At 43.5% G+C, this 26,439-nt stretch overlaps 1 protein-coding gene across 1 annotated transcript in view; it reads left to right on the top strand.

Annotated features, from left to right (window-relative positions):
• The window catches only part of LOC126481996 (proton-coupled amino acid transporter-like protein CG1139), an 87,017-nt gene that overhangs the window by 45,865 nt on the left and 14,713 nt on the right, over positions 1 to 26,439 (top strand). Inside the window, exons 4-6 of the mRNA XM_050105961.1 lie at positions 565 to 649; positions 12,417 to 12,689; positions 18,392 to 18,570. Of these exons, the coding sequence (XP_049961918.1) occupies positions 565 to 649; positions 12,417 to 12,689; positions 18,392 to 18,570 (537 nt within the window). The remainder of the gene's footprint in view (positions 1 to 564; positions 650 to 12,416; positions 12,690 to 18,391; positions 18,571 to 26,439) is intronic.

Genomic DNA, 26,439 nt, shown 5'->3' with positions numbered 1-26,439 from the left:
TGCTCGTCGCACAAACCCTAAATACTAACAAGATGGCTGCATTTTCGCACACACCAAAAATTACGTCCATCCCCTACAAGATAACAATAGAATGTGTATCTTAACTCCTTCTTGGAGTGTGAAACAAAAGAGGATCCAATATGAACATTACAGAGATTATATCCTACATCCCTCTCGATTTAATCTTTGGTGCAGGTTTTACGATATTGTATGCCTCTGCGTCGGAATGTGTCATTACAACACACACACACACACACACACACACACACACACACACACAGAGGAGGACGTTGGTGACTTTGTAGCTGACAGTAATGTAATGGGAACATGTGGAATTTAAAGAATTCAAAACATACACGGGAGTAAACGGAAATCTTTCGTCTCCCTGTCGTCCACATTATTGAAAGCAATTTATGTTTCCATGGAAATTTTCAAAACGATATTCCAGATGTAGGTCAAATCCTGGTTGGGTAGATATAAATGTACAGGAAAATAAATAAATAATTTTCTGCCAAACATTGTAGAAGTGATGACATCGTTTCTAATGCTCCCAACATATTTCAGGCATATTGTGAACGTCTTCATGTTAGTCTTTCAACTGGGAAGCTGCTGCGTGTACGTGGTATTCATCAGCAGCAATATAAAGGCAGTAAGTACATGGAGATGTCTTTCTTAATATTTTATGCCGTAAAATAAGAAGATAATAATAGCTGATTAAGTAAGCGAGTCCACTGACCATTCTGCCTACAATACGTGGGGCAGGAAGAAGAGCTCTTTCATTGCTGTGTGATCGAAGTGTAATGACTGAGACAAATGGAGAACCGTGAGCAGGAATAAACTGTGAATAACATGTTGGAATAACTTACGGCACGGACGGTCGCGGAGTCGCCGTATGTGGACCGACGATCGCCCTGTCTCGCCTTAGCTCCGTCCTTCTTGTTAGTATTCGGTACCGCACGACGCTTCAATTAGCATTGCTTTGCGGAATTCTTCTGTCGGTACGACTTTCTTCAGTTCACCAGAATCGTAGTGCTAGCGCAGTTTACTCTTTGCTATTTGTTTGTGGTATAAAGCAAGTTCACAAGTCCAGCGGCAGTTTTGTACAAAAAGAGACAGTCTAACGATATATCGTCACAAGATTTTGAAAATGGAAGATACTGAGAGTAGAGATGGATAACACTTCTCAACATCGCATAAAAGATATACAGTCACATAGTCGACGGGTATATAAATTTGCTATGGAGCGACATTACAATACCATGCAGAAAGAATTTAAATATATGGTTGACGAGGAAAGAGCAAAAAAAATTGCAACGACTGAAAAAAATACTTTTTGCTAAATTTGCAAGAATAGAGCACGTTATGAAATTGCTGTTACTAGTAATAAATTTTCTGAGGTCGCGCGCATTAGTCCACTGTCAATTGCAACACTTTCTGATGGCACTGAACGCAGAGCATGGAGAGTTTATATATTATAGCTAAGTGCGTTGGTTAATTCATGGGGAACGCCTAGAACGACTTATCAATACAAATCCTATTATTGCTGAATTTAAAAAGGAGAAAGGAGAGCACGAACGAAAATTAGAACATCCAGAGTGGATTGCAGACCTTGCCTTTTAAGTGTATTTAGCTATACGCAGAAAGAGATTGCAAGGTGAGAAACAACTTCGTTCTGGTTTGATGGGGATGCATTTAAAAAGAAAATCGCATTGTGGAATGGACAAATTCTGTCAAAAAACACCGTTAATTTCCCTAAGCTCACTGGCGTTAAAGCAAGCGCGAATTTTGAATGATTCATTGTGATCTTGAAAGGGTTAAAAGGGCAGTTTTCTAAAATTTTTGAGGACACCGTCAATCTAACATCTGGTTTCGAGCTGTTTTACTGTTTCAGATGAAAGTGCCCCTTTGCACATACAGATTGAACTGACTGATGCAATGTAGTTCCAGTTTAAAAGATAATTTTTTTTACGTTAAAGCTATCCAGGTCTACTTCGTTTTGCTTTGGAAGAGTTCCCACATCTCTAATGAATCTGAAAAGTTAGATGGCAGCCTGAGTGCGAAAATCTGCGAGATCGTCTGCACCAGTCCGTATGCCGACATTATGTATCAGATGAATTTTATATTACCTGTTCAGCATGCCAAAAATATTTAAACATTACTGTAAATTTCTTTAATTTGTGACCCATGTTGTTGAGAAATATGAAATCAATTCGTGTACACTGTGCCTGACTGCATTGCCATTTAAATAATCACTTTCGCCATTTCCCCTGTCTGCCCCCCTCATCACCCTCAAACAGCATTGCGTGGTAGTGGGGGAAGTGTGCAGCCAGGCGAGAGAGCTGTGGACTTGTAATATCACATTTTATTGCAGAAATAACTACGTCAGATACTGTGCTGTGTGTAGGAACCAAAGGTGTTACTCCTTGCACAAGAAAAGCAAACATTATTAATTCATTATCTCTGATTTTTCTTATCTCTGTCATTTTTGTTCTTGCTCTGATAAAGACGAAGGGAACTTATAATTGTGAATATTATGTATTCGAACTCGATAGTAAAAGTTGTATTCCAAGAAGGAATAAACGAGTGCTCATCTCTGATAAAAAAATTAGAGGCACATCGATCGTAAATATTCATTTTCATTACTATGTAAAGTTTTCCGTGATACTGATCACAGAGGATCGTAATATACTATTAGACTCCGAGCCACGGAAACGTTCACACTTCACCGAATGCCAAGCAGTTACAAAATGAAACTGCTTCAAAATTTTGGCATTGAATGGGTTTGGCTGGACGGTGATTCATGATCGCAGACTTACTGGGCATCATTTCCCGTAGGACTGACTCCGACCGGTGTGGCCGTGCGGTTCTAGGCGCTTCAGTCTGGAACCGCGTTCCCGCTACGGTCGCAGGTTCGAATCCGGCCTCGGGCATGGATGTGTGTGATGTCCTTAGGTTAGTTAGGTTTAAGTAGTTCTAAGTTCTAGGGGACTGATGACCACAGATGTTAAGTCCCATAGTGCTCAGAGCCGTAGGACTGATTGTATTTTGCGAAAATGTGATGTGAAATGTGTTTCTCGACGACCAACTGAGATAAGGATCCTTTTAGGAATCGTAAAGTATGATTTTGGTTCGCATAAGGCATGTCTATCGTATTCTTTGCAGTCGTGGCGTGTCAAATTTTGGTCAGACCATCAGGACTGTGGATGACCGGTGAACTGAGCATAAGCGTCACACACGCTAACAACAGCAGAGCAAATCTCCTAATGCAAAACATTGCCTGTCTGGTCATCCAGCCGAATGTAACAACACGGAGATTCTGATATGTATTTCCAAGTATTGGGTTAGTGTTATTAAGACAGCAGTTGAAATCAGATTTGCAAGTGACCTTATAAATAGAGATGGAGGTTTATGCTTAAATTCTGGGTGGAATAGTACTCTCTCCTTTGTCAAAATACAAAGGGGCAGAGTTAATGCTGCCTCGTATCTGTAATTCTTCTTCGCCAACATTGAATTTTAATCCCACTCTTGAAACTTCTTTTTATTCCCGTCACTGCTTCTTCGACACAAATACTGAACAGCATGGACGAAAGACTGCTTCTCTGTCTTGGATTCATTCTAATCCGTGCACTCCTTTCTTTGTCTTCCAGTGTTATTGTTCCCTCTGAGTTCTTGTACATATTGTATATTATCCGTCTCTCGTTATGCTTACTCCTATTTTTCTCAGAATTTCGAACATCTTGCACCATTTTACACTGTCGAACCCTTTTTCTAGTTCGACAAATCCTATGAATGTGTCTTGATTTTTCTTTAATTTTGCTTCCATTATCAAGCGCAACGTCAGGACTGCCTCCCTAACACCTTTACGTTTCCTAAAACCAAAATGATCTATCATCTAACAGATCCTCACTTTTCGTTTCCACTCTTCTGTATATTATACTTATCAGAAACTTGGATGCATGAGCTGTTAATCTGATTGTGCGATAGTTCTCCCATTGATCAACTCTTGCTATCTTCGGAATTGGGTGGATGATGTTTTCCCGAATGTCTGATGGTGTGTCGCCAATTTCGTAGGTTCTACACACCAACATGAATTGTCGGTTGGTTACCACCTTGCCCAATGATTTTACAAATTTCGATAAAATGTTATTTATCCTTCTAGCTTATGTGATCTTATGTTATTTATCCTTCTAGCTTATGTGATCTTAAGCCTTCCAAAGCCCTTCTAGTTTCTAACATCAATACTGGTTCTCCTGTCTCTTCCCCATCGACTTCGGTTTCTTCTTCTATCACGCCATCAGCCAATTCCTCCCTCTTACAGAGGCCTACAATGTGCTCTTTCCACCCATCTGCCCTCTCCACTGCGTTAACCAGTGGAATTCATATTGCACTCTTCCGTCCTCGCTTTTAATTTCACCGACAGTTGTTTTGACTGTTCTTTACGGTGAGTCAGTCGTTCAGGCAATCATTTCTTTTCTTATTTCTTATTTTTTCTGCAGCTATTTCGTCTTGCCTTCCATGCACTTCCTATTTATTTCGTTGCTAAGTGGTTCATATTGCTGTGTTCCTGTCTTTCCCTGAGCACTTTTTACTTCCTTGTTTCGTCTATCAATTGAAGTAATTCTTCTTTTACCCATGGTTTCTTCGCAGTTACCCTTTCACTACCTACGTTTGCCATTTCAACATATGTTAACGCTATTTTGAGAGATACTACTCCTGTTCACCTGTACTGCCTACTGTGAGAGTCCTTAACGCACTGGCCACATCTTTAGCAAGCTTCGGACGAGTCTCATCTTCTTCAGTACTTGAGTATCCCACTTTCTCCCGCATTGATTCTTCTGCACTGTTCTCTTAAACTCTAGTCTACTCTTAATTATTACTAAATAGTGATCTGAGACTATATTTTCTCCTGTGTACGTTTTAAAATCCAATTTCGAAATATCTGTCTGACCATGGTGTAATCCAACGGGACTCTTGCGATGCCTCCGGGCGTTTTCCTCGTATACGTCCTCTTCTTGCGATTCTTGAAGAGAGTATTACTAGCTGAAATTTATTACAGAAATCAGTTAGTCTTTCATCTCTCTCATTCCTACTATCAGGCCAATATTTTCCCATAACCCTTTCTTCTATTCCTTCCCCTACAACCGCATTTCAAGCCCCCACGATTATCGCGAGTTGTTTTCCATCTCCCTTTAGGTACTGTATCACCCGTTCGATAACCTTATATACTTCTTCTGTCTCTTAATTTCCTACTTGCGATGTCGGCATACAAGGGCGCCCATACGACAGTTTGTAGGGGCCTTGACCTGGCGGTACGAGGTATTCTTAATATTTTGGAAGACGGTAGGCGACTTGTAAGTAGCAATAAAAAGTTCTGGTTCCAATCATTTAAAACCCTACGTAAAAACCGACTTTTAAATTATTTTATTGAAAGAAAAACACCTGACTACGCTATATCTCTTCGTTGACCTGAGAGCTAGGGGAGGGGGAGCGTGGCCGGCCTTGCCCTATCTTTTTTTTTTCCTTTACAAAACGAAAAAATATAGCATTCTATGACTATGCTATCAACGAGCCACAGTTGGAATAACTCAAACAAATACCTGGGTGTAGTACTTTGTAGGGATATGAAATGGAATGATCGTATTGTCTTAGTAGTGAGTAAAGCAGGCGGTAGACTTCGGTTTATTGGTACAATACTGGGGAAATGCAGTCAGTGTTCAAAGGAGACTGCTTACTCGTGTGGTCCATTCTAGAATACTGCTCAGTTGCGTGCGACTCGTACCAAATAGCACAAACAGGAGATTTTGAACCTGTACGGAACAGGGCGGCATGGATGTTCACAGATTTGTCTGACCCACTGGAGAATATTACAGTTACTCTGAAGAAACTGAATTGGCAGAATCTTGAAGATAGATGCAAATTAACTGCCGTCTGCTTCACGTCTGCTGTGCAGCGAGCTACGTTAATTTAAGTATTAACTGTATTTTTCTTACTTGTCGCTTCTTATTCCGTGTGTTTTTGCTTTTAGGAAGCTTTAATTGTCCAGTGCTACTAATAGTGTTCCATAGATTTCGTGTTTGTTTTGAATACAGTCAGAGAGAGTCCCTTTAGTCAACCATAGTGTCAGTAGTGCTAGTGTTTGTTTTCAATACAGTCCAGAGACATGTAGTGCTATTTTCATTGTTTTCTACAAGAAGTGTCTAGCAACCACAGTTTAGTCAACTATCAGCCGCCTTTAGTGAATTAGCAGTCTAGTTTAAAGTTGATTGACTCTACAGTAAATTGATTTCTTAGGATGGATAGGATGTGTGACTGCTGTGTACGGACGCAGGAGGGGCGAACAGCTGAACGTGTTGATAGCCGCGGTCAGCCGTCTTCAGGCTGCTGCCTCGGAGTGTAGCGGCAGTGGGGAATCTGGTGCGTCGCATGGTACACCACAGGTGTTACATGCTTCACCCACTGTCCCTGCTGTCGAGACATCTTCGTGGGTACCGTGGCGGTTGGGTAACCATCTCCCCAAGGGGAGTGGCGGGTTCAGCGGCGTTCGCATCGCGCGAGGCGGAGGGTCAATGTGGAAGCTGGCCGTGTGGCATCGCCCGCTCTGCCTGTGAGGGGACATGAGGCTGCTCCTTCAGCAAGGTCAGAGCAGGCACGCGGGGGGAGGGGTTTATTAGTTATTGGGAACTCCAACGTTAGGCGGGTGATAGAGCCCCTTAGGGAAATAGCGGAAAGGTCGGGGGAGAAGGCCAGTGTTCACTCTGTCTGCTTGCCGGGGGATCTCATCCGAGATGTGGAGGAGGCCCTGCCGGCGGCGATAGAGAGCACTGGTTGCATCCGACTGCAAATTGTTGCTCATGTCGGCACCAGTGACTCCTGCCGTATGGGTTCAGAGGTCATCCTCATATCGTACAGGCGGTTGGCGGAATTGGTGAAGACGGAAAGCCTCGCTCGCGGGGTGGAATCTGAGCTAACTATTTGTAGTATCGTTCCCAGAACCGATCGCGGTCAGCTGGTTTGGAGCCGAGTAGAAGGCTTAAACCAGAGGCTCAGACGATTCTGCGGAGATCTGGCGTGCAAATTTCTCGACCTCCGCTATCGGGTGGAGAAATGTAGGGTCCCCCTGAATAGGTCAGGCGTGCACTACACGCCGGAAGCGGCTACAAGGGTAGCGGAGTACGTGTGGAGTGCACATGTGGGTTTTTCAGGTTAGAGAATTCCCTCCCTAGGTTCGACAAGACGCCTCCTGAGACGCGGCAAGGTAGGAGTTGGCAAAATGCAACAGGGAATAACAATATTAATGTGCTAATAGTAAACTGCATGAGCGTCTATAGAAAGGTCCCAGAACTGCTCTCATTAATAAACGGTCACAATGCCCATATAGTACTAGGGACAGAAAGTTGGCTGAAACCAGATGTAACCAGTAATGAAATCCTAAACCCCGATTGGAATGTATGCCGCAGAGACAGTCTGGACAGTGAAGGGGGAGGCGTGTTTATAGCGATAAGAAGTGCAATAGTATCGAAGGAAATTGACGGAGATCCGAAATGTGAAATAATTTGGGTGAAGGTCAAGGTTAAAGCAGGCTCAGACATGGCAATTGGATGACTCTATAGGCCCCCTGGCTCAGCAGCTGTTGTGGCTGAGCACCTGAAGGATAATTTGGAAAATATTTCGAGTAGATTTCCCCACCATGTTATAGTTTTGGGTGGAGATTTTAATTTGCCGGATATAGACTGGAAGACTCAAACGTCCATAACGGGTAGCAGGGACAAAGAATCCAGTGAAATTTTTTAAAGTACTTTATCTGAAAACTACCTTGAGCAGTTAAACAGAGAACCGACTCGTGGCGATAACATATTAGACCTTCTGGTGACAAACAGACCTGAACTATTTGAAACGGTTGACGCAGAACAGGGAATCAGCGATCATAAAGCGGTTACTGCATCGATGATTTCAGTCATAAATAGAAATATTAAAAAAAGGTAGGAAGATTTTTCTGTTTAGCAAAAGTGACAAAAAGCAGATTACAGAGTACCTGACGGCTCAACACAAAAGTTTTGTCTCAAGTACAGATAGTGTTGAGGATCAGTGGACAAAGTTCAAAACCATCGTACAATATGCGTTAGATGAGTATGTGCCAAGCAAGATAGTAAGACATGGAAAAGAGCCACCGTGGTACAACAACCAAGTTAGAAAACTGCTGCGGAAGCAAAGGGAACTTCACAGCAAACATAAACATAGACAAAGCCTTGCAGACAAACAAAAATTACGCGAAGCGAAATGTAGTGTGTGGAGGGCTATGCGAGAGGCACTCAATGAATTCGAAAGTAAAGTTCTATGTACTGACTTGGCAGAAAATCCTAAGAAATTTTGGTCTTATGTCAAAGCGGTAGGTGGATCAAAACAAAATGTCCAGACACTCTGTGACCAAAATGGTACTGAAACAGACGATGACAGACTAAAGGCCGAAATACTAAATGTCTTTTTTCAAAGTTGTTTCACAGAGGAAGACTGCACTGTAGTTCCTTCTCTAGATTGTCGCACAGATGACAAAATGGTAGATATCTAAATAGAGCGACAGAGGGATAGAGAAACAATTAAAATCGCTCAAAAGAGGAAAGGCCGCTGGACCTGATGGGATACCAGTTCGATTTTACACAGAGTACGCGAAGGAACTTGCCCCCCTTCTTGCAGCGGTGTACCGTAGGTCTCTAGAAGAGCGTAGCGTTCCAAAGGATTGGAAAAGGGCACAGGTCATCCCCGTTTTCAAGAAGGGACGTCGAACAGATGCGTAGAACTAAAGACCTATATATCTAACGTCGATCAGTAGTAGAATTTTGGAACATGTATTATGTTCGAGTATAATGACTTTTCTGGAGACTAGACATCTACTCTGTAGGAATCAGCATGGGTTTCGAAAAAGACGGTCGTGTGAAACCCAGCTCGCGCTATTCGTCCACGAGACTCAGAGGGCCATAGATACGGGTTCACAGGTAGATGCCGTGTTTCTTGACTTCCTCAAGGCGTTCGATACAGTTCCCCACAGTCCTTTAATGGACAAAGTAAGAGCATATGGACTATAAGACCAATTGTGTGATTGGATTGAAGAGTTCCTAGATAACAGAACGCAGCATGTCATTCTCAGTGGAGAGAAGTTTTCCGAAGTAAGAGTGATTTCAGGTGTGCCGCAGGGAGTGTCGTAGGACCGTTGCTATTCACAATATACATAAATGATCTTGTGGATGACATCGGAAGTTCACTGAGGCTTTCTGCGGATGATGCTGTGGTATATCGAAAGGCTGTAACAATGGAAAATTGTACAGAAATGCAGGAGGCTCTGCAGCGAATTGACGCATGGTGCAGGGAACGGCAGTTGAATCTCAATGTAGACAAGTGCAATGTGCTGCGAATAGACACAAATATAGGTCCCTTATCATTTAGCTACAATATAGGAGGTCAGCAACTGGAAGCAGTTAATTCCATAAATTATCTGGGAGTACGCAATAGGAGTGATTTAAAATGGAATGATCATATAAAGTTGATCGTTGGTAAAGCAGATGCCAGACTGAGATTCATTGGAAGAATCCTAAGGCAATGCATTCCGAAAACAAAGGAAGTAGGTTACAGTACGCTTGTTCGCCCACTGCTTGAAGTGTGGGATCCGTACCAGATAGGGTTGATAGAAGAGATAGAGAAGATCCAACTGAGAGCAGCGCGCTTCGTTACAGGATCATTTAGTAATCGCGAAAGCGTTACGGAGATGATGGATAAACTCCAGTGGAAGATTCTGCAGGAGAGACGCTCAGTAGCTCGGTACAGGCTTTTGTTGAAGTTTCGAGAACATGCCTTCACCGAAGAGTCAAGCAGGATATTGCTCCCTATTACGTAAATCTCGCGAAGAGAACATGAGGATAAACTCAGAGAGATTAGAGCCTACACAGAAGCATACCGACAATCCTTCTTTCCACGAAGAATACGAAACTGGAATAGAAGGGAGAACCGATAGAGGTACTCAAGGTACCCTCCGCCACACACCGTCAGGTGACTTGCGGAGTATGGATGTAGATGTAGATGTAGATGTAGGTGGTGTTGGCGCCGTCGTCGGCATGTTTACCTCAGCTGTTATTGTTGGCGTTGGTTTGCGTTGATCCTGACGTGAATAACCCACTCTTCACATTAACTGACTCTCTGTCCTACCTTCCGTTTCATAACGTGCCCAAAGTCGGACGTCTGTAGCCGCTGTTCGCGGCCAGTGCTAACCTAAGGAGTTAGATAACGTCGTAGTTTCGCACATCGTCGAAACGTAAGCATATACGAATGAGCAATGGAGAGAAGGCTGTTCTAAATGAAGTGAACAGTAAGTATACTGAATAATTAAAGTAAAAATTTGGTGCTTGGAATATCATAATATTGGAATCTGGGATTGTGGTTTGACCCTAAGGAGAGACGGAATATGGAATAACAACATTTCCTACTTGAACCCTCGTGATTGACTACAGTAATACACTACTGGCCATTAAAATTGCTACACCAAGAAGAAATGCGGTTGATAAACGGGTATTCATTGGACAAATATATTATACTACAACTGACATGTGATTACATTTTCACGCAATTTGGGTGCGTAGATCCTCAGAAATCAGTACCCAGAACAACCACCTCTGGCCGTAATAACGGCCTTGATACGCCTGGGCATTGAGTCAAACAGAGCTTGGATGGCGTGTGCAGGTACAGCTGCCCATGCAGCTTCAACACGATACCACAGTTCATCAAGAGTAGTGACTGGCGTATTGTGACGAGCCAGTTGCTCGGCCACCATTGACCAGACGTTTTCAATTGGTGAGAGATGTGGAGAATGTGCTGGCCAGGGCAGCAGTCGAACATTTTCTGTGTCCAGAAAGGCCCGTACAGGACCTGCAACTTGCAGTCGTGCAATATCCTGCTGAAATGTAGGGTTTCGCAGGGATCGAATGAAGGGTCAAGCCACGGCTGCAGGATATGTTACAGCCTTGCGGATAAGACGCCTGTCATCTCGACTGCTAGTGATACGAGGCCGTTGGGATCCAGCACAGCGTTCCGTCTTACCCTCCCGAACCCACCGATTCCATATTCTGCTAACAGTCCTTGGATCTCGACCAACGCGAGCAGCAATGTCGCGATACGATAAATCGCAGTCGCGATAGGTTACAATCCGACCTTTATCGAAGTCGGAAACGTGATGGTACGCATTTCTCCTCCTTACACGAGGCATCACAACGTTTCACCAGGCAACGCCGGTCAACTGCTGTTTGTATATGAGAAATCGGTTGGAAACTTTCCTCATATCAGCACGTTGTAGGTGTCGCCACCGGCGCCAACCTTGTGTGAATGCTCTGAAAAGCTAATCATTTGCATATCACAGGATCTTCTTCCTGTCGCGTCTGTAGCACGTCATCTTCGTGGTGTAGCAATTTTAATGGCCAATAGTGTATCTCTCAAGAATGGTAGTAATGAGGAAGGGAGCCAATGGAAGCGGCACAGATCCCAAGAGCGGCGTCATCTTATGTACATCATTGTTGATGGGACGGCCCATGATGTGTTGCATGGGCCACAAAACTAGCAACCTCTTCTCCATAAAGGGTGCAGCACACATCAGACACAGTTTTGTTATGGTTTCGCCCATGTTTACTCACTGCACTGTCAGTTGTTACTTCACTTGACACTTAACACTCTTCATGCTCATTAAATACGGACACTGTTCATAATAGCCTTGCCGTAGACTTGACCATTGGATTGGCACGCGGTAACGCTGCAGGCACTGACCATACCTCTCTACAATCACTGCCGTGACTCGACTACTATCTGAATTCATTTAGTGTGGCCTGAACAACTGTTTCTGCATGTTCAGTAAACACCTGTTGACACACATGTAAGTGTTTCGGTGTTTTTGATACGTAAACTGATCAAATGAGGTATCTATCAGGACATGCTCGAAAGCAAAAATCTGAAGATTTAAACATGTGGTATTAGGATACGAGAGTGCTAACCGAAAACCGATAGTTTCAGTGATAATCACCGCCGTTACCCTGCAGCCTAGATCCGCGGCCGGACCACGCGGCGTTTATAGACGCCAGCACGCGTTGGACTCTTCCGTTGTTCTCTTTCGACACCCATTGACTCTACATCGGAAGTTTCGAACTACAATTTGTTATATCTGGACTTACATATTTTTCGGTCTTGATTCGCTTTATTTGTGTTTTGACCAACAGTGCGGGTCCGTCTTTTTAAGAATCTGTGTCAATCAAAATAATGGGTATCACAATATGAATTAAGTAACGACTTGTTACTTTGCGTTAATTAATGGATTTATAGCTACGTAAGAGACGATTGTTCGTGCTGTGACACTACGTTACGATATAAATAATCTCACATTCTCACAGGTTGTGGACGAGTACTACAGTGGGCTGGACCTGAGGATCTACATGTTGATTTTGTTGCTGCCACTCATACTGATAAATATGGTGCGCAACCTGAAGCTCCTGGCTCCATTCACAACGCTCGCCAGCCTCCTGACCATAGCAGGATTCGGCATCACCTTCTACTACCTGGTGATCGACTCGCCTACACTCGACGACAAAGTGCCTTTTGGAACGCTAGAAGAATTTCCTCTCTTCCTCGGAACGGTGCTTTTCTCACTAGAGGCGATTGGTGTTGTAAGTATTTTACGAAGGAAATTCATCGCTTAATAAAGACGAACGTAATGAACACATGTATCCTTAGCATTATTATAGGTAAATGTGACTTTAAAGAATATCTAGTATGTGCAAGATGATTCAAGTTTACACCCATGCAGGCCGAGCAGTTCTAGGCGCTACCTCTACGGTCGCAGGTTCGAATCCTGCCTCGGGCATGGATGTGTGTGATGTCCTTAGGTTAGTTAGGTTTAAGTAGTTCTAAGTTCTAGGGGACTGATGACCTCAGAAGTTAAGTCCCATAGTGCTCAGATCCATTTGAACCATTTTACAGCTTTAAAGTAGAAACTTCCTATACTTTCTTGACATTACTGCTTGCGAGTAGTTAATTCGACAATGGAGGAAAGTGATAGGCGGGGAGTGGTGGTGTTGCGAGGGGGGGGGGGGGGCAGAAAGTGTAGTGGGAGACCAAGGCTCATATACAGTAAGTGAATTAAAATGGACGTAATTAGCAGTAGCTATGTTGAGATGAAGAGTCTTGACCAGGAGAGATGAGCATGGAGAGCTGCATCAAATCAGTTTTTGGACTAATGACCACAACAAAAATCCTGTTGGTCAGATTAAGCATAAATACGACAGTTAGGATACTGGATAAATTACAAAAAAAACCTAATTCATACATGTAGGTCCAATAGCTCAACATGCAGACGCTGATCAACATAATGGCTTGTCAACAGACGTCTTGTCAGGCGTGGTTAGTATGCTAGAAGTAATTTTACTGCCATCATACAATTACCTTACACTACGTTCTAGCTGAAGACACCAAGCTATACAACATTCAACTACGGGCTGCATAGGTCCTTATATTATTTTGACTAGGAATCATGAGTACCGGTTCAGCGTCAGAGCGTGCATGCGGTTTTTTTGTCATCCGTCTTGTCGGACCTTCGACTTTTAACGAAGCCTAGCAGCCAATGTATTTCTGCAGTTCTTGCGAGAAACACTGCTTGTGATGCTGGAAGAAATGCCTTTGCATCTGCGAAGGGGCTTCAACACGATGATGCACCAGCCAACTCGTAGGACCTCAGTCCTTCGCACTTCTACTTGTTTAGGCACGTGAAGTTAATTTCAGTTTGACAGAATGCAACACAGATGTAAGAGGTCCATGACTAAGGAATTTATTGCTGGCGCACTCGAGCAGATGTAATTTCGATGGATTGCTCACGCACTGCCCGCGATATATAAGCTATAAGAGAATCTCAGACCAGAGAGCAGTGTTGTCAGCAGTAGGAACTAAGTGGCAGTAGGAGTAAGTAGTAGCTAGGAGTTTGGTGTATCGAGTTGGATGGGCCGGTCGTGGGGAGCGATGGCGGTGCCTGAGCGATGTAGTATAGGGTAAAAGCAGCCTCGCGCGTATGTATTATTTTTATATCCAGTCCCATGTACGCGTTTTTAAAAAAAATCTCTTAATAATAATCTTTCGTAAAAAAATACCTTTTGGCAATCATTCATCTCAATTTAAAGAATTTTTTAATTTCTCTAATCCATAATCATTCCGATTATTGTGAAGAAAAATCAGTTGTTTCTTTTTATACATGACAAATCTATCGGCCAGAATTGCACTGGGCTGTGCCAGAAAGATTTCTTATTGGGGCAGATATATATGCGTTATCCGGCGACTTTATTGAGGTAAGAATTTTCAATTTATTCAGAATGAATTTTCAGGGCCATGACGCAGCACTGCTGACGTCCAAAATTTACTAGTTTAAATTCGCAGTCAGTTATTGAAAGGTTATAAGTGAGCCACAATTTTATTAGGAGGTTAGTCACATTTTATTATTGGTAGGTTACGAAATTTATCTGTTGCTAGGTTACGTTGAATGCGAATGTTATATTTTTTCTGTTTGGATGTTATTATAATTTATCTGTTGGGAGGTTACACAGATGTTGAGCAATTCATCGACTTTGCCTCTTACATACAGACATACTTGAACTAGGACGTTATATCTTTGTCTGAGGAAAAAAGTCTCAGAAATAAAAAATAAAAAAAATAACACAGATCTTCCAGTTCCGTCCGAGATTTCCTAGGGTCTTCCCTTCGATTTAGGGCAAATAACGGAACCAATATTCTCCTCCCAAATCTAAACAATTTTAGTGATCTGCTAAAAAAAGGGACGCTTCGTGCATGGAATGTAATGAGCAGGGTGTTCGTGATACGAATAAACAGCGCTTAACACTGCCACCAAACATTTCCAGGCACATATTCATCTGACCTCGTTTATTTACTATCCTCTCAAGGATAGTCTCCCGCTCGTAAGTAGTATTTCTATAGCGACTACAGCGCACTTTACCTTAAATTACGTACTGAAGTATGCGATACCACTGACTATCTTTGACGAAGGCCATTTGACTCTCAAAAGTGCAAGTGTTAGCGTGGGTTGCCCACAAGCAAGGGCAGTCTTATCAATGATGTCCTCTTCCTTATCAATGACGACGTCAAGCAACGCCCTCTCTCCTCCCCCTACGTGTGTGTGTGTGAGAGAGCGACCGCGCGAGGACGTACATGTAATCACATAATTCAGAGGCAAATATATTATGTAGATACAATTGACATAGAATCAATATTTCCAATCAAATATTATGGATTTAAAAACAGATATCTTACACAATATTGTCCTATCTTTTCAGAAAATTTATAACCAGTCGTCAGAGTGTAATATGCTTAGCTAATGCACTACCACTCAGTGACTGACCTTAGAGAGAAACCTCTAAAAGCTCTTTGTTCCCCAAGAAAAAAGTTGCACATTAATACATATTGCAAATCTTGATAACAGGAGCGATAATACAAGATAAGGAGGGTGGCAAGGAGCGTAGAGACATTACACTGTAAAAGAATCACTAGTTACCATGTGTAGCATGTTAACGGTTTATAGGGACTTACAATGTTATATATACAGGGTAGTCCACTGATACTGACAGGGCCAACTATCTCACGAAATAAGTATCAAACGAAAAAACTACAAAGAACGAAACTCGTCTAGCTTGAAAGGGGAAACCAGATGGCGCTTTGGTTGGCACGCTAGATGGCGCTGCCATAGGTCAAACGGATTTCAACTGCGTTTTTTTAAAAAAGGAACCCCCATTTTTTATTACATATTCGTGTATTACATAAAGAAATATGAATGTTTTAGTTGGACCACATTTTTCGCTTTGTGATATATGGCGCTGTAATAGTCACAAACGTGTAAGTACGTGGTATCACGTAACATTCCGCCAGTGCGGACGGTATTTGTTTCGTGATACATTACCCGTGTTAAAATGGACCGTTTACCAATTGCGGAAAAGGTCGATATTGTTGGTGATCAAAATGACCAAAGGGCGTGATCTATATCTGCTGCTCGGTATCCTGGACGACATCATCCAAGTGTCCGGACCGTTCGCAGGATAGTTACGTTATTTAAGGAAACAGGAAGTGTTCAGCCACATGTGAAATGTCAACCACGACCTGCAACAAATGATGACTCCCAAGTAGGTGTTTTAGCTCTGTCGCCGCTAATCCGCACATCAGTAGCAGACAATTGCGCGAGAATCGGGAATGTCAAAAACATCGGTGTTGAGAATGCTACATCAACATCGACTGCACCCGTACCATATTTCTATGCACCAGGAATTCCATGGCGACGACTTTGAACGTCGTGTACAGTCCTGCCACTGGGCACAAGAGAAATTACGGGACGATGACAGCTTTTTTGCACGCGTTCTATTTAGCGACGAATCGTCATTCACCAACAGCGGTATCGTAAACCGGCATAATATGCACCATTCGGCAACAGAAAATTCACCATGGCTGCGACAAGTGGAACATCAGTGACATTGGCGGGTTAATGTATGGTGCGGCATTATGGGAGGAAGGATAATTGGCCCCCATTTTATCGATGGCAATCTAAATGGTGCAATGTATGCTGATATCCTACGTAATGTTCTACCGATGTTACTACAAGATGGCTCTGAGCACTATGGGACTTAACGTCTAAGGTCATCAGTCCCCTAGAACTTAGAACTACTTAAACCTAACTAACCTAAGGACATCACACACATCCATGCCCGAGGCAGGATTCGAACCTGCGACCGTGGCAGCAGCGCGGTTCCGGGCTGAAGCGCCTAGAACCTCTCGGCCACAGCGGCCGGCTGTTACTACAAGATGTTTCACCGCATGACAGAATGGCGATGTACTTCCAACATGATGGATGTCCGGCACATAGCTCGCATGCGGTTGAAGCGGTATTGAATAGCATATTTCATGACAGGTGGATTGGTCGTCGAAGCACCATACCATGGCCCGCACGTTCACCGGATCTGACGTCCCCGAATTTTTTTCTGTGGGGAAAGTTGAAGGATATTTGCTATCGTGATCCACCGACAACGCCTGAGAACATGCGTCAGCGCATTGTGAATGTATGTGCGAACATTACGGAAGGTGAACTACTCGCTGTTGAGAGGAATGTCGTTACACGTATTGCCAAGTGCATTGAGGTTGACGGACATCATTTTGAGCATTTATTGCATTAATGTGGTATTTACAGGTAATCACGCTGTAACAGCATGCGTTCTTAGAAATGATAAGTTCACAAAGGTACACGTATCACATTGGAACAACCGAAATGAAATGTTCAAACGTACCTACGTTCTGTATTTTGATTTAAAAAACCTACCTGTTACCAACTGTTCGTCTAAAATTGTGAGCCATGTGTTTGTGACTATTACAGTGCCATCTATCACAAAGAGAAAAAAGTGGTCCAACTAAAACATTCATATTTCTTTACGTACTACATGAATATGTAATAAAAATGGGGGTCCCTATTTTAAAAAAAAACGCAGTTGAGATCCGTTTAACCTATGGCAGCGCCATTTAGCGGGCCAACCGTAGCGCCATCTGGTTTCGCCCTTCAAGCTTGTCAAGTTTCGTTCTTTGTAGTTTTTTTTTACGCTTATTTCGTGAGATATTTGGCCCGGTCACGATCAATGGACCAACCTGTATATTTCATCACAGGATATTCGAGCGTATTTGAAATGCTTGGATATTATTCTTGAACGATAGAATTATTTTCCCTATTTATCAAAATGACCTTTAGTGAAGGAATGTGTTAATATAATTATAAATCTTCCGACATCATGGTCGTTGGAGCGAACCTTTAGCTGATCTGAAGTAGGACGGTGCAAATGTTGTGTCACCTTTTTGTTATTAATTATCTAGACATAAGTCTACTGCCGTTCATGGACATTATAGAATATTAAAGCAAAGTATACGAACAGAAGATGATAAATGGACCGCTTTGCCGAGTCTTAATCACTGATTTCCTCTCAGAGTGCACAAAAACATAAAGTCCGTTATCTTGCACGCAAAATCTATCAGACCAGGAATAAAACTTGAACGCAAAATTTGATCCTAAATGTGATTTTGTGAACGTGATGACACGAGAACGCACTCATAGCCTGTAATTTAGAAACATTTGCGTCTTCTGTAATGCGTTCGTACCTTAAATTTATTACTTCAGTCCGGAACCGCGCGACTGCTACGGTCGCGGGTTCGAATCCTGCCTCGGGCATGGATGTTAGTGATATCCTTAGATTAGTTAGGTTTAAGAAGTTCTAAGTTCTAGGGGACTGATGGCCTCAGATGTTACGTCCCATAGTTCTCAGAGCCATTTTTAAATTTATTACAGATTCTACCACTGGAGGACAGCATGAAAACTCCGAAGAGATTCCGTGAGCCGCTTGGAGTACTTAACATAGCCATGGTTCTCGTCGTCTCTCTGTTCACGGTAACCGGATTCCTTGGGTACATGAAGTATGGGGAGAAGACGGAAGGAAGTATCACGCTCAGCCTGCCCAACAAAGAAAAGTAAGTAATGTGAAAAAATGTCTGTCTATAAAAAGCCATTCGCCATTCCAGCAAATTAATTTGAAAATTTACTTGATTATTCTAGTACATCAATACCTCATAACATTTACGAATAGCAAATTCCAAATATAAAACAAACATTTTGTTGCGGTCTAATATTAAACTACATTTTGAGTTCATAGTTTGTGATTGAGCACAGTAGCAGAACTATTTTCCACGTAAGTGGGTGGGATTTCAGAATAATTCAGTTGCTGTACGAGAAGATTAAAAGTTGGAGAAATCCAGGGTAATAAAACCGAAAATGTCTTGATCTTTGCCGTTGTTGTTCCATAGAATTCAATGCCGAGAATCTATTTCTTAATGTAATGACAAAAAAGATGTATGTGCTCCGGCAGCGAACAAAGACTGTAAGAGCCATGTAGTCTTGCACATGGCAACGCTTGACAACACTCTGAAGCATTCCGACTATGAAGCTGTTTTTACGGATGGTTCGAAACAGGAGCATTCTGTTGGTTGCTCTGCTGTCTTTCCAGATCGTGTCCTCAAGGTCCGACAGCCTAAAGCATTTACTGTCTTTGATGCAGAAATGACTGCTGTCTTGCGGTCACTGGAGCGGATGAGATGCTCTTCCCGTCCTAAATTTTTTGTCTGTCTTGATTCACTAAGTGCCCTTCACTCATTGCAACGTTTGTATCCAGCAGATAAAATAGTCCAGACCATCCAGGATGCCCTCCTCCAACTACAACGACTCGGAAGGAGGTGGTTTTCTGCTGGGTTCCGGGGCACGTCGGCATTGCTAGGAACTAAAGGGCAGATCTCGCAGCCAAGGAGACGTGTCTCGATCAGTGTGCCATCCCCCTGCACGCACTCACCTCGCTATTGAGCTCACGAATCATGCGTCGGTGTGAGGATGAGTGGCTGGAAATGACTGACAATAAGCTCCGTTTAGTCAAGCCCACAACGCGTGTGTAGTGTACTTCTTTCCAGACGGGACGAGGTTCTCCTCACTCGTCTTCGTATAGGCCACGGTCCTATGACGCATGGCTTCCTGCTCCGGCGAGAGGACACTCCAATGTGTGGTACTTGTGGCGTCCAGGTCACTGTGCGCCACGTTTCATTGGACTGCGTTTTATTCTCTGACCATCGGCCTGCGGCTTACTTGCTGGCGGATCTGCCATGTCGTTTAGGAAATACTCTAACGATTGTGGTTAAAGTGTTGGAGTTCTGTGACTTGTCCAATGTTTTTACCAAGATTTTAGGGAGAGAGTCTTAATTTGTGCACAGGATGACTGGCTCGCTCATATTTTACGTAAATGGCCAGACAGTGACAATTTCCTGTGGCTTCCTTGACGCTCCTTTCTCGTTTTACTTACGTTTTATTTTCTTATACAGCATTTTGCATCTTTTCCGGCTTTCTTTATTGTGTATGCTTCGATTTTACTTAATTCGTCCACTTTCGTTTCTTTTAATGTGTGTCAGGGCGCTGATAACCTCGACGTTCAGCGCCCGTAAGCCCGAACACACACACACACAGAAGAAGAGGGGGAAACGAAATGAAACTTAACGAACGGAGAGTGTGATGTTACACTACTGGCCGTTGAAATTGCTACAACAAGAAGAAATGCAGACGATAAACGGGTATTGCTTGGACAAATATATATAACAAGAACTGACATGTGGTTACATTTTCACGCAATCTGGGTGCATAGATCCTGAGAAATCAGTACCCAGAACAACCACCTCTGGCCGTAATAACGGCCTCGATGCGCCTGGGCATTGAGTCAAACAGAGCTTGCAAAGGGTGTACAGGTACAGCTGCCCATGCAGCTTCAACACGATACCACAGTTCATCAAGAGTAGTGACTGGCGTATTGTGACGAGCCAGTTGCTCGGCCGCCATTGACCAGACATTTTCAATTGGTGAGACATCTGGAGAATGTGCTGGCCAGGGCAGCAGTCGAACATTTTCTGTGTCCAGAAAGGCCCGTACAGGACCTGCAACATGCGGTCGTGCATTACGCTGCTGAAATGTAGGGTTTCGCAGGGATCGAATGAAGGGTAGAGCCACGGGTCGTAACACATCTGAAATGTAATGTCCACTGTTCAAAGTACCGTCAATGCGAACAAGAGGTGACCGAGACGTGTAACCAATGGCAACCCATAGCATCACGCCGGGTGATGCGACAGTACGGCGATGACGAATACACGCTTCCAATTGCGTTCACCGCGATATTACCAAACACGGATGCGACCATCATGATACTGTAAACAGAACCTTGATTCATCCGAAAAAATGACGTTTTGCCATTCGTGCATCCAGGTTCGTCGTTGAGTACACCATCGCAGGCGCTCCTGTCTGTGATGCAGCATCAAGGGTAACCGCAGCCATGGTCTCCGAGCTGATAGTCCATGCTGCTGCAAACGTCGTCGAACTGTTCGTGCAGATGGTTGTTGTCTTGCAGGGATAGAGACGTGGCTGCAGGATCCGTTACAGCCATGCGGATAAGATGCCTATCATCTCGACTGCTAGTGATACGAGGCCGTTGGGATCCAGTACGGCGTTCCGTATTACCATCCTGAACCCACCGATTCCATATTCTGCTAACAGTCATTGGATCTCGACCAACGCGAGCAGCCATGCCGCGATACGATAAACCGCAATCGCGATAGACTACAATCCGACCTTTATCAAAGTCGGAAACGTGATGGTACGCATTTCTCCTCCTTACACGAGGTTTCACAACAACGTCTCACCAGGCAACGCCGGTCAACTGCTGTTTGTGTATGAGAAATCGGTTGGAAACTTTCCTCATGTCAGCACGTTGTAGGTGTCGCCATCGGCGCCAGCCTTGTGTGAATGCTCTGAAAAGATAATCATTTGCGTATCAAAGCATCTTCTTCCGGTCGGTTAAATTTCGCGTCTGTAGCACGTCATCTTCGTGGTGTAGCAATTTTAATGGCGAGTAGTGTAATTGGCAGCATCAGTATTACATAGTATTCCCTTTGGCCTGGATGTACGCAATGAGTCAGTTGGAAAGGGCGTCATAAAGCCGTTGTATCGTCTCATGAGCCAAGCTGGGCCACAACTGGTGTAACTCGTCCTTGGTATCCTGAATACAGGGGCTGAGACGGCGTTGACGTCCGAGCTGGTACCACACATATTACGTCGGGGACAGATCTGGGGACCTTGTTGGCCACGGGAGTACATTAACATCGCGCAGGCAGTTCACAGACACTAATGACATGTGTGGACGACCTTTGTACTACTGAAAAATGGTACGAACAGACTGCCACATGGGCGGTAACATACTCTGAGGTGAAAGAAGTCATGGGTTGATTCCTGTTATCATGTCGAACCTCATTCTGTCCGGCGTAGCACTGCAACTCGACGTGATATGGAATCAAAAAGTTGTTGGAAGTCCATTACGGAAATGTTAAGCTGTGCTGTTCGTGCACGACCTAACCTTTCCGTTATGCCACAGAAACATTTTATGGGTTCCATAATGGGCGAACTAGGTGGCCAAATCATTTCTTTGAATGGTCCAGAATGTTGTTCAGACCAGTTGCAATCAACTGTAGCCAAATGACATGGCCCTTGTCTTCCATGAAATACGTGAATGGCTGTAAATGGCATCCAAGTAGCCGAATATAACACTACCAATCAGTGATCGGTTCATTTGGACCAGAGGAACCAGTCCACTCAATGTAAACACAGCCCACACCTTTACGCAGCCACTACCAGCTTGCAGAGTGCCTTGTTGACAACCTGGGTCCATGGCTTCAGGGGGTCTGCGCCATACTTGTATCCTACAATCAAATCTTACCAAGTGAAGTTGGGACTCATCTGACCAGACCACGGTTTTCCATTCGTCTAGGGTCCGATCGATATGGTCACGAGCCCAGGAGAGGCGCTGCAGGCGACGCTGTGCTTTTAGCAAAGGCACTCACATCGGTTATCTGCAACCATAGCCCGTTAACGCCAATTTTCGTAGCACATTCCTAACGGATATGCTCGTCGTACGTCCCACATTGATTTCTTCCGTTATTTCATGGAGTGTTGCTTGTCTGTTGTTACTGACAACTCTACGTACACGCCGCTGCTCTCTGTCGGTAAGTGAAGACGGTCGGCCACTGCGTTGACCGTGATATATGGTATTCTCGGCCCACTCTTGACACTGTGGATCTTGAATTGCCTAACGGTTTCCGATATGGAAAGTCCCACGCGTCTAGCTCTAACTGGAATTCCGCGTTCAAGGTTTGTTAATTACCATTGTGCGGTCATAATCATGTCGGAAACCTTTTCATATGATCCTCCTGATTGTAAATACCAGCTCCTGTCGCTGTCGCTTCTTTGGTGAACTTTCGTTGCTCAACAGCTTGAGCATTGAAGGCATGAAAATGCTGTTCTTGCTGTTCCTGTTGGGAAGAAAAGAAAAACCTTACCTATACGAATTGGCCTTGGGTGACATGCTGATAATTTCCTGTGACATTGGCGAGAAAATTACTATGGCACCAGGTCAGACCAAAGTGTGTTCGGCCTGTGATGTGGTTGATGGCCCAATACACGAACGAGCCCGTTGCAGGATTCCCCTGCTTTCTCCTAGGACGACCTCGCAATGATCCTGAATCTGTCCTGCAGGAGCAGGATGCCTTTGTCTTAGTGTAGTAGACGAGTGGAGTATTCCCTCGGGAGAGCTCGGTTCTGGATCCTTTGCAGCGTTGTGATGACCGAATTTGGGGCCTTTCCCCACACCACAGCTTCGTACTCTTAACACTGGTCGCACCAGAGCTGGGTACAGCTTGACAACGTGTAATGACGGCAGAGCAGACTGTGGTTTGAGCAGCGGGTACAGAGCGCGAGAGTGCCCTGTTCCTCAATTCGTCTCGGATATGACTCGCCCAGGAGAGTCTTTGGTCTAAAGTGGCTCCTAGGTACTTAGCCGTCTTGCTCCATAGGATTGGTTCTCCGAGGATTTCGACTGGCAGGAGATCTGGAGAAGCACTCTTCGGGTAAAGATCACCGCGTCCTATACTCATCCTTCGCGACGCTCTGAGTCACAGCACAAAGTGTGTCCTAGTGTTCGTTGCATTTATATATATATATATATATATATATATATATATATATATATATATATATATATATATATATATATACAGGCAGTCGTCCGTAGTTTTATCTGGTGTCTCGTTGGCACTGACTGAGGTTTTACCTCACGTAACACGGATGCTGTTTTGTAAAAGGTTATATGGAACTTTTTTTCTCACTGCATGTAAAAATTAACAACTGCTTCGGTCCTTGTTCTCTTTTAGTGTCAGACCTGACGATGGGCATGCAAGAGCCCGAAACCGGTCGTGGTTTATGTACTGAATAATACAAAGAACCTTACAACTGAAGCGGTATTTCGTACCTCTACTATAATGCTCAGTTGCGGACGTTCCTCCAGCAGAATTGTTTGTATAGCGAATGTGTTATGAGCGCTGCCTATTATCAGAAGTTGTCGTCTCGTGTATGGCGCTTGACAACGGTGCATCACATTTTAGTAGACTGTATTTTTCATTCAGGCAATAGGGCAGCAGCTCTTTTGCCACCCATTTTGCCCCCTATTTTAACTGACAGTGAAGCGAATGTGGTACATCTTCCAAAGTTTTGTGCAATGTCTGTTATGTTCCCTAAAATATTAGGACAACGTCTTTAATGTGTTGTCAGGATGGCTGACTCATCCGTGTTTTCTGTAAGTGATCAGCCAACTACAGATTCCTGTGAATCTATTTTAGTTTTCCTCTTGTGTTACTTGTGTTTTACTTGAAAGTTTTAGAACTTCCGACCAACTCTAACGCTTTCTTATATGATGTGAGCTACTGCGATTGCGACGGTGATTGTGGGTAAGATTGGAGACAATGAACACGATTTTATCGTTAACTGCTTTTTTGTTTCTTTTATCGCATTTTCTACTTTTTACCACAGTCGTTTCTACTAATTACGGATGGACGCAGATTACCTCGTCGTTGAGCGCCACTGACCTACAAACACACAGACACAAACACTAAGAAAAATGTTGGGGAACTGAAAAGTAGACTCACGTGACACTAAGAGTTCGAGGTAGCTCCTTATCATTACTGAAGGAAGATGTGAACCTTTTAAATTTAGATCAATATGAAAACTGATGCCCTCCCATACGATGTCATGCATGAAGAGCTTCAAGGAATAAATTTCTGATTTTTTAAGCAATCAATATCAAAATTTCGTTTCTTGAAGACCTGCATGCGGATGGAAGCCTCTGCAAGAATTCCCTGCAGACTCACCCCTCCCTTAACCATCTATGGTCTGGTGCGTCTCTCCACGGAGGCCGTATTGGGTCACACAGACCTGTTCTTACAGAATTGTTCGGGTAACTATCTGATTGCTACAGAATGAGAATTTTCGATTAAACTTACTCAGTATACACCGCTGAGCTAAAACATTATCGTCGCCTGCTTACTAATGTGTTGCCCTACTTACGGAACGCAATACATCGTCGATTCTGTATGGTACGGAGACAACAAGTTGAGTTTTTGGAGGTATCTGGGAGCAGATGTCTACGCACAGGTCAATTACTTTCCCTACGTTACGGGCCAGCTGTTTGTGATCCGAAGCTGGCACCCGATAGCGTCCCATAGGTGTTCATCGGACTGAGATAAAGCAAATTCTTTGACCAAGACAGCAACTTGAGTCCACTATTCTCCTCAAAACACTGCAGTGAGGTTCTGGTCTTACAACAGGGGACTTACTCTGCTGGAAGTTGCCACTGTGAATCGGGAAGATATAAAGCGTGAAGGGATGCAGGTGATCCGCAATAATGTGCACGATGTCCCGAGGTCATACTGTTCGGGAAGGACAAGCAACCATAACTGAAGAAGTAATGAGTGCAATAGCTGTAAAGAGGAGTACGTACAGCTGCGATAGCAGGAGAAGTACTGAAATGTTTGAACCAAGAAGGCGAAAGAGAAATAGTGATGCTATGTAATAAAATATATGGCACATGGCCGGAGGTCATTCTGACAATAGCTATGATTTCAGTTCCAACGAAACAATGAACCAAGAAAAGCACTGAGCATAGTAGAATCAGCTTCATTTCGCATGCAGCCACAGCTTTGTTAAGAATCATTAATAAAAGACTGTAGAAGGTAATGGAGAAGAATCTGGCTGAGGAGAAATTTGTTTCATGACTGAATATAGGCGTAAGAGATGCAATACGACTCTTGCGAATTTTGGGGGAGAGGTTTGTTGGAAAGGGATTAGATTTGGGATAATTTCGCTCTTATAGTGAGGGAAAGAGAATGGACGGGAAAAGCTAACAACTTAGAAACTCTTTGTATTTAAGTCATAAAGCTTCAGTGAAAGTGAGAGGAGAAAGGACCAACTGCATAAGACTAGGAAAAGAAGTAAGACAAGGCTGCTGTAAGTCTTTTGAACTTTCAATATGTACCTAGCAAATACGATTGACCATTGTCCGCTAGAGGACAAGGAGGTAACAGTTGCAGAAACAAGACTACATTGTTTGAGGTTTCCAGACGACATGGTCATTTTAGCAACGGACGAAAAAGAATTACAGCGTATACTACATACAACCGAAGCTAAAGGGAAGATTTCTGGAACGAAAATCAGTACAAAGAAAACAAAAGTTATGATACTAAGAGGAAATAAAAGGGAAAGATAATGAGAAGTCTTAGAACGTGTGCAAAAGTTCAAGTTCCTTGGAAGAAGGATAGAAACCGACTGGAAGAGGAACACAGAAATTTAAACCAGATACCAACGGCGAAAGAGGCATTTTGTAAGAGAAGGAGAATTTTCTGCAGCAATGTGGAAAAAGATATGTGAAAAAGACT

This window comes from Schistocerca serialis, chromosome 5 (assembly GCF_023864345.2).
Source record: "Schistocerca serialis cubense isolate TAMUIC-IGC-003099 chromosome 5, iqSchSeri2.2, whole genome shotgun sequence".
Taxonomy (NCBI): Eukaryota; Metazoa; Arthropoda; class Insecta; order Orthoptera; family Acrididae; genus Schistocerca; species Schistocerca serialis.
This window is presented reverse-complemented; position numbering and strand designations above follow the sequence as displayed.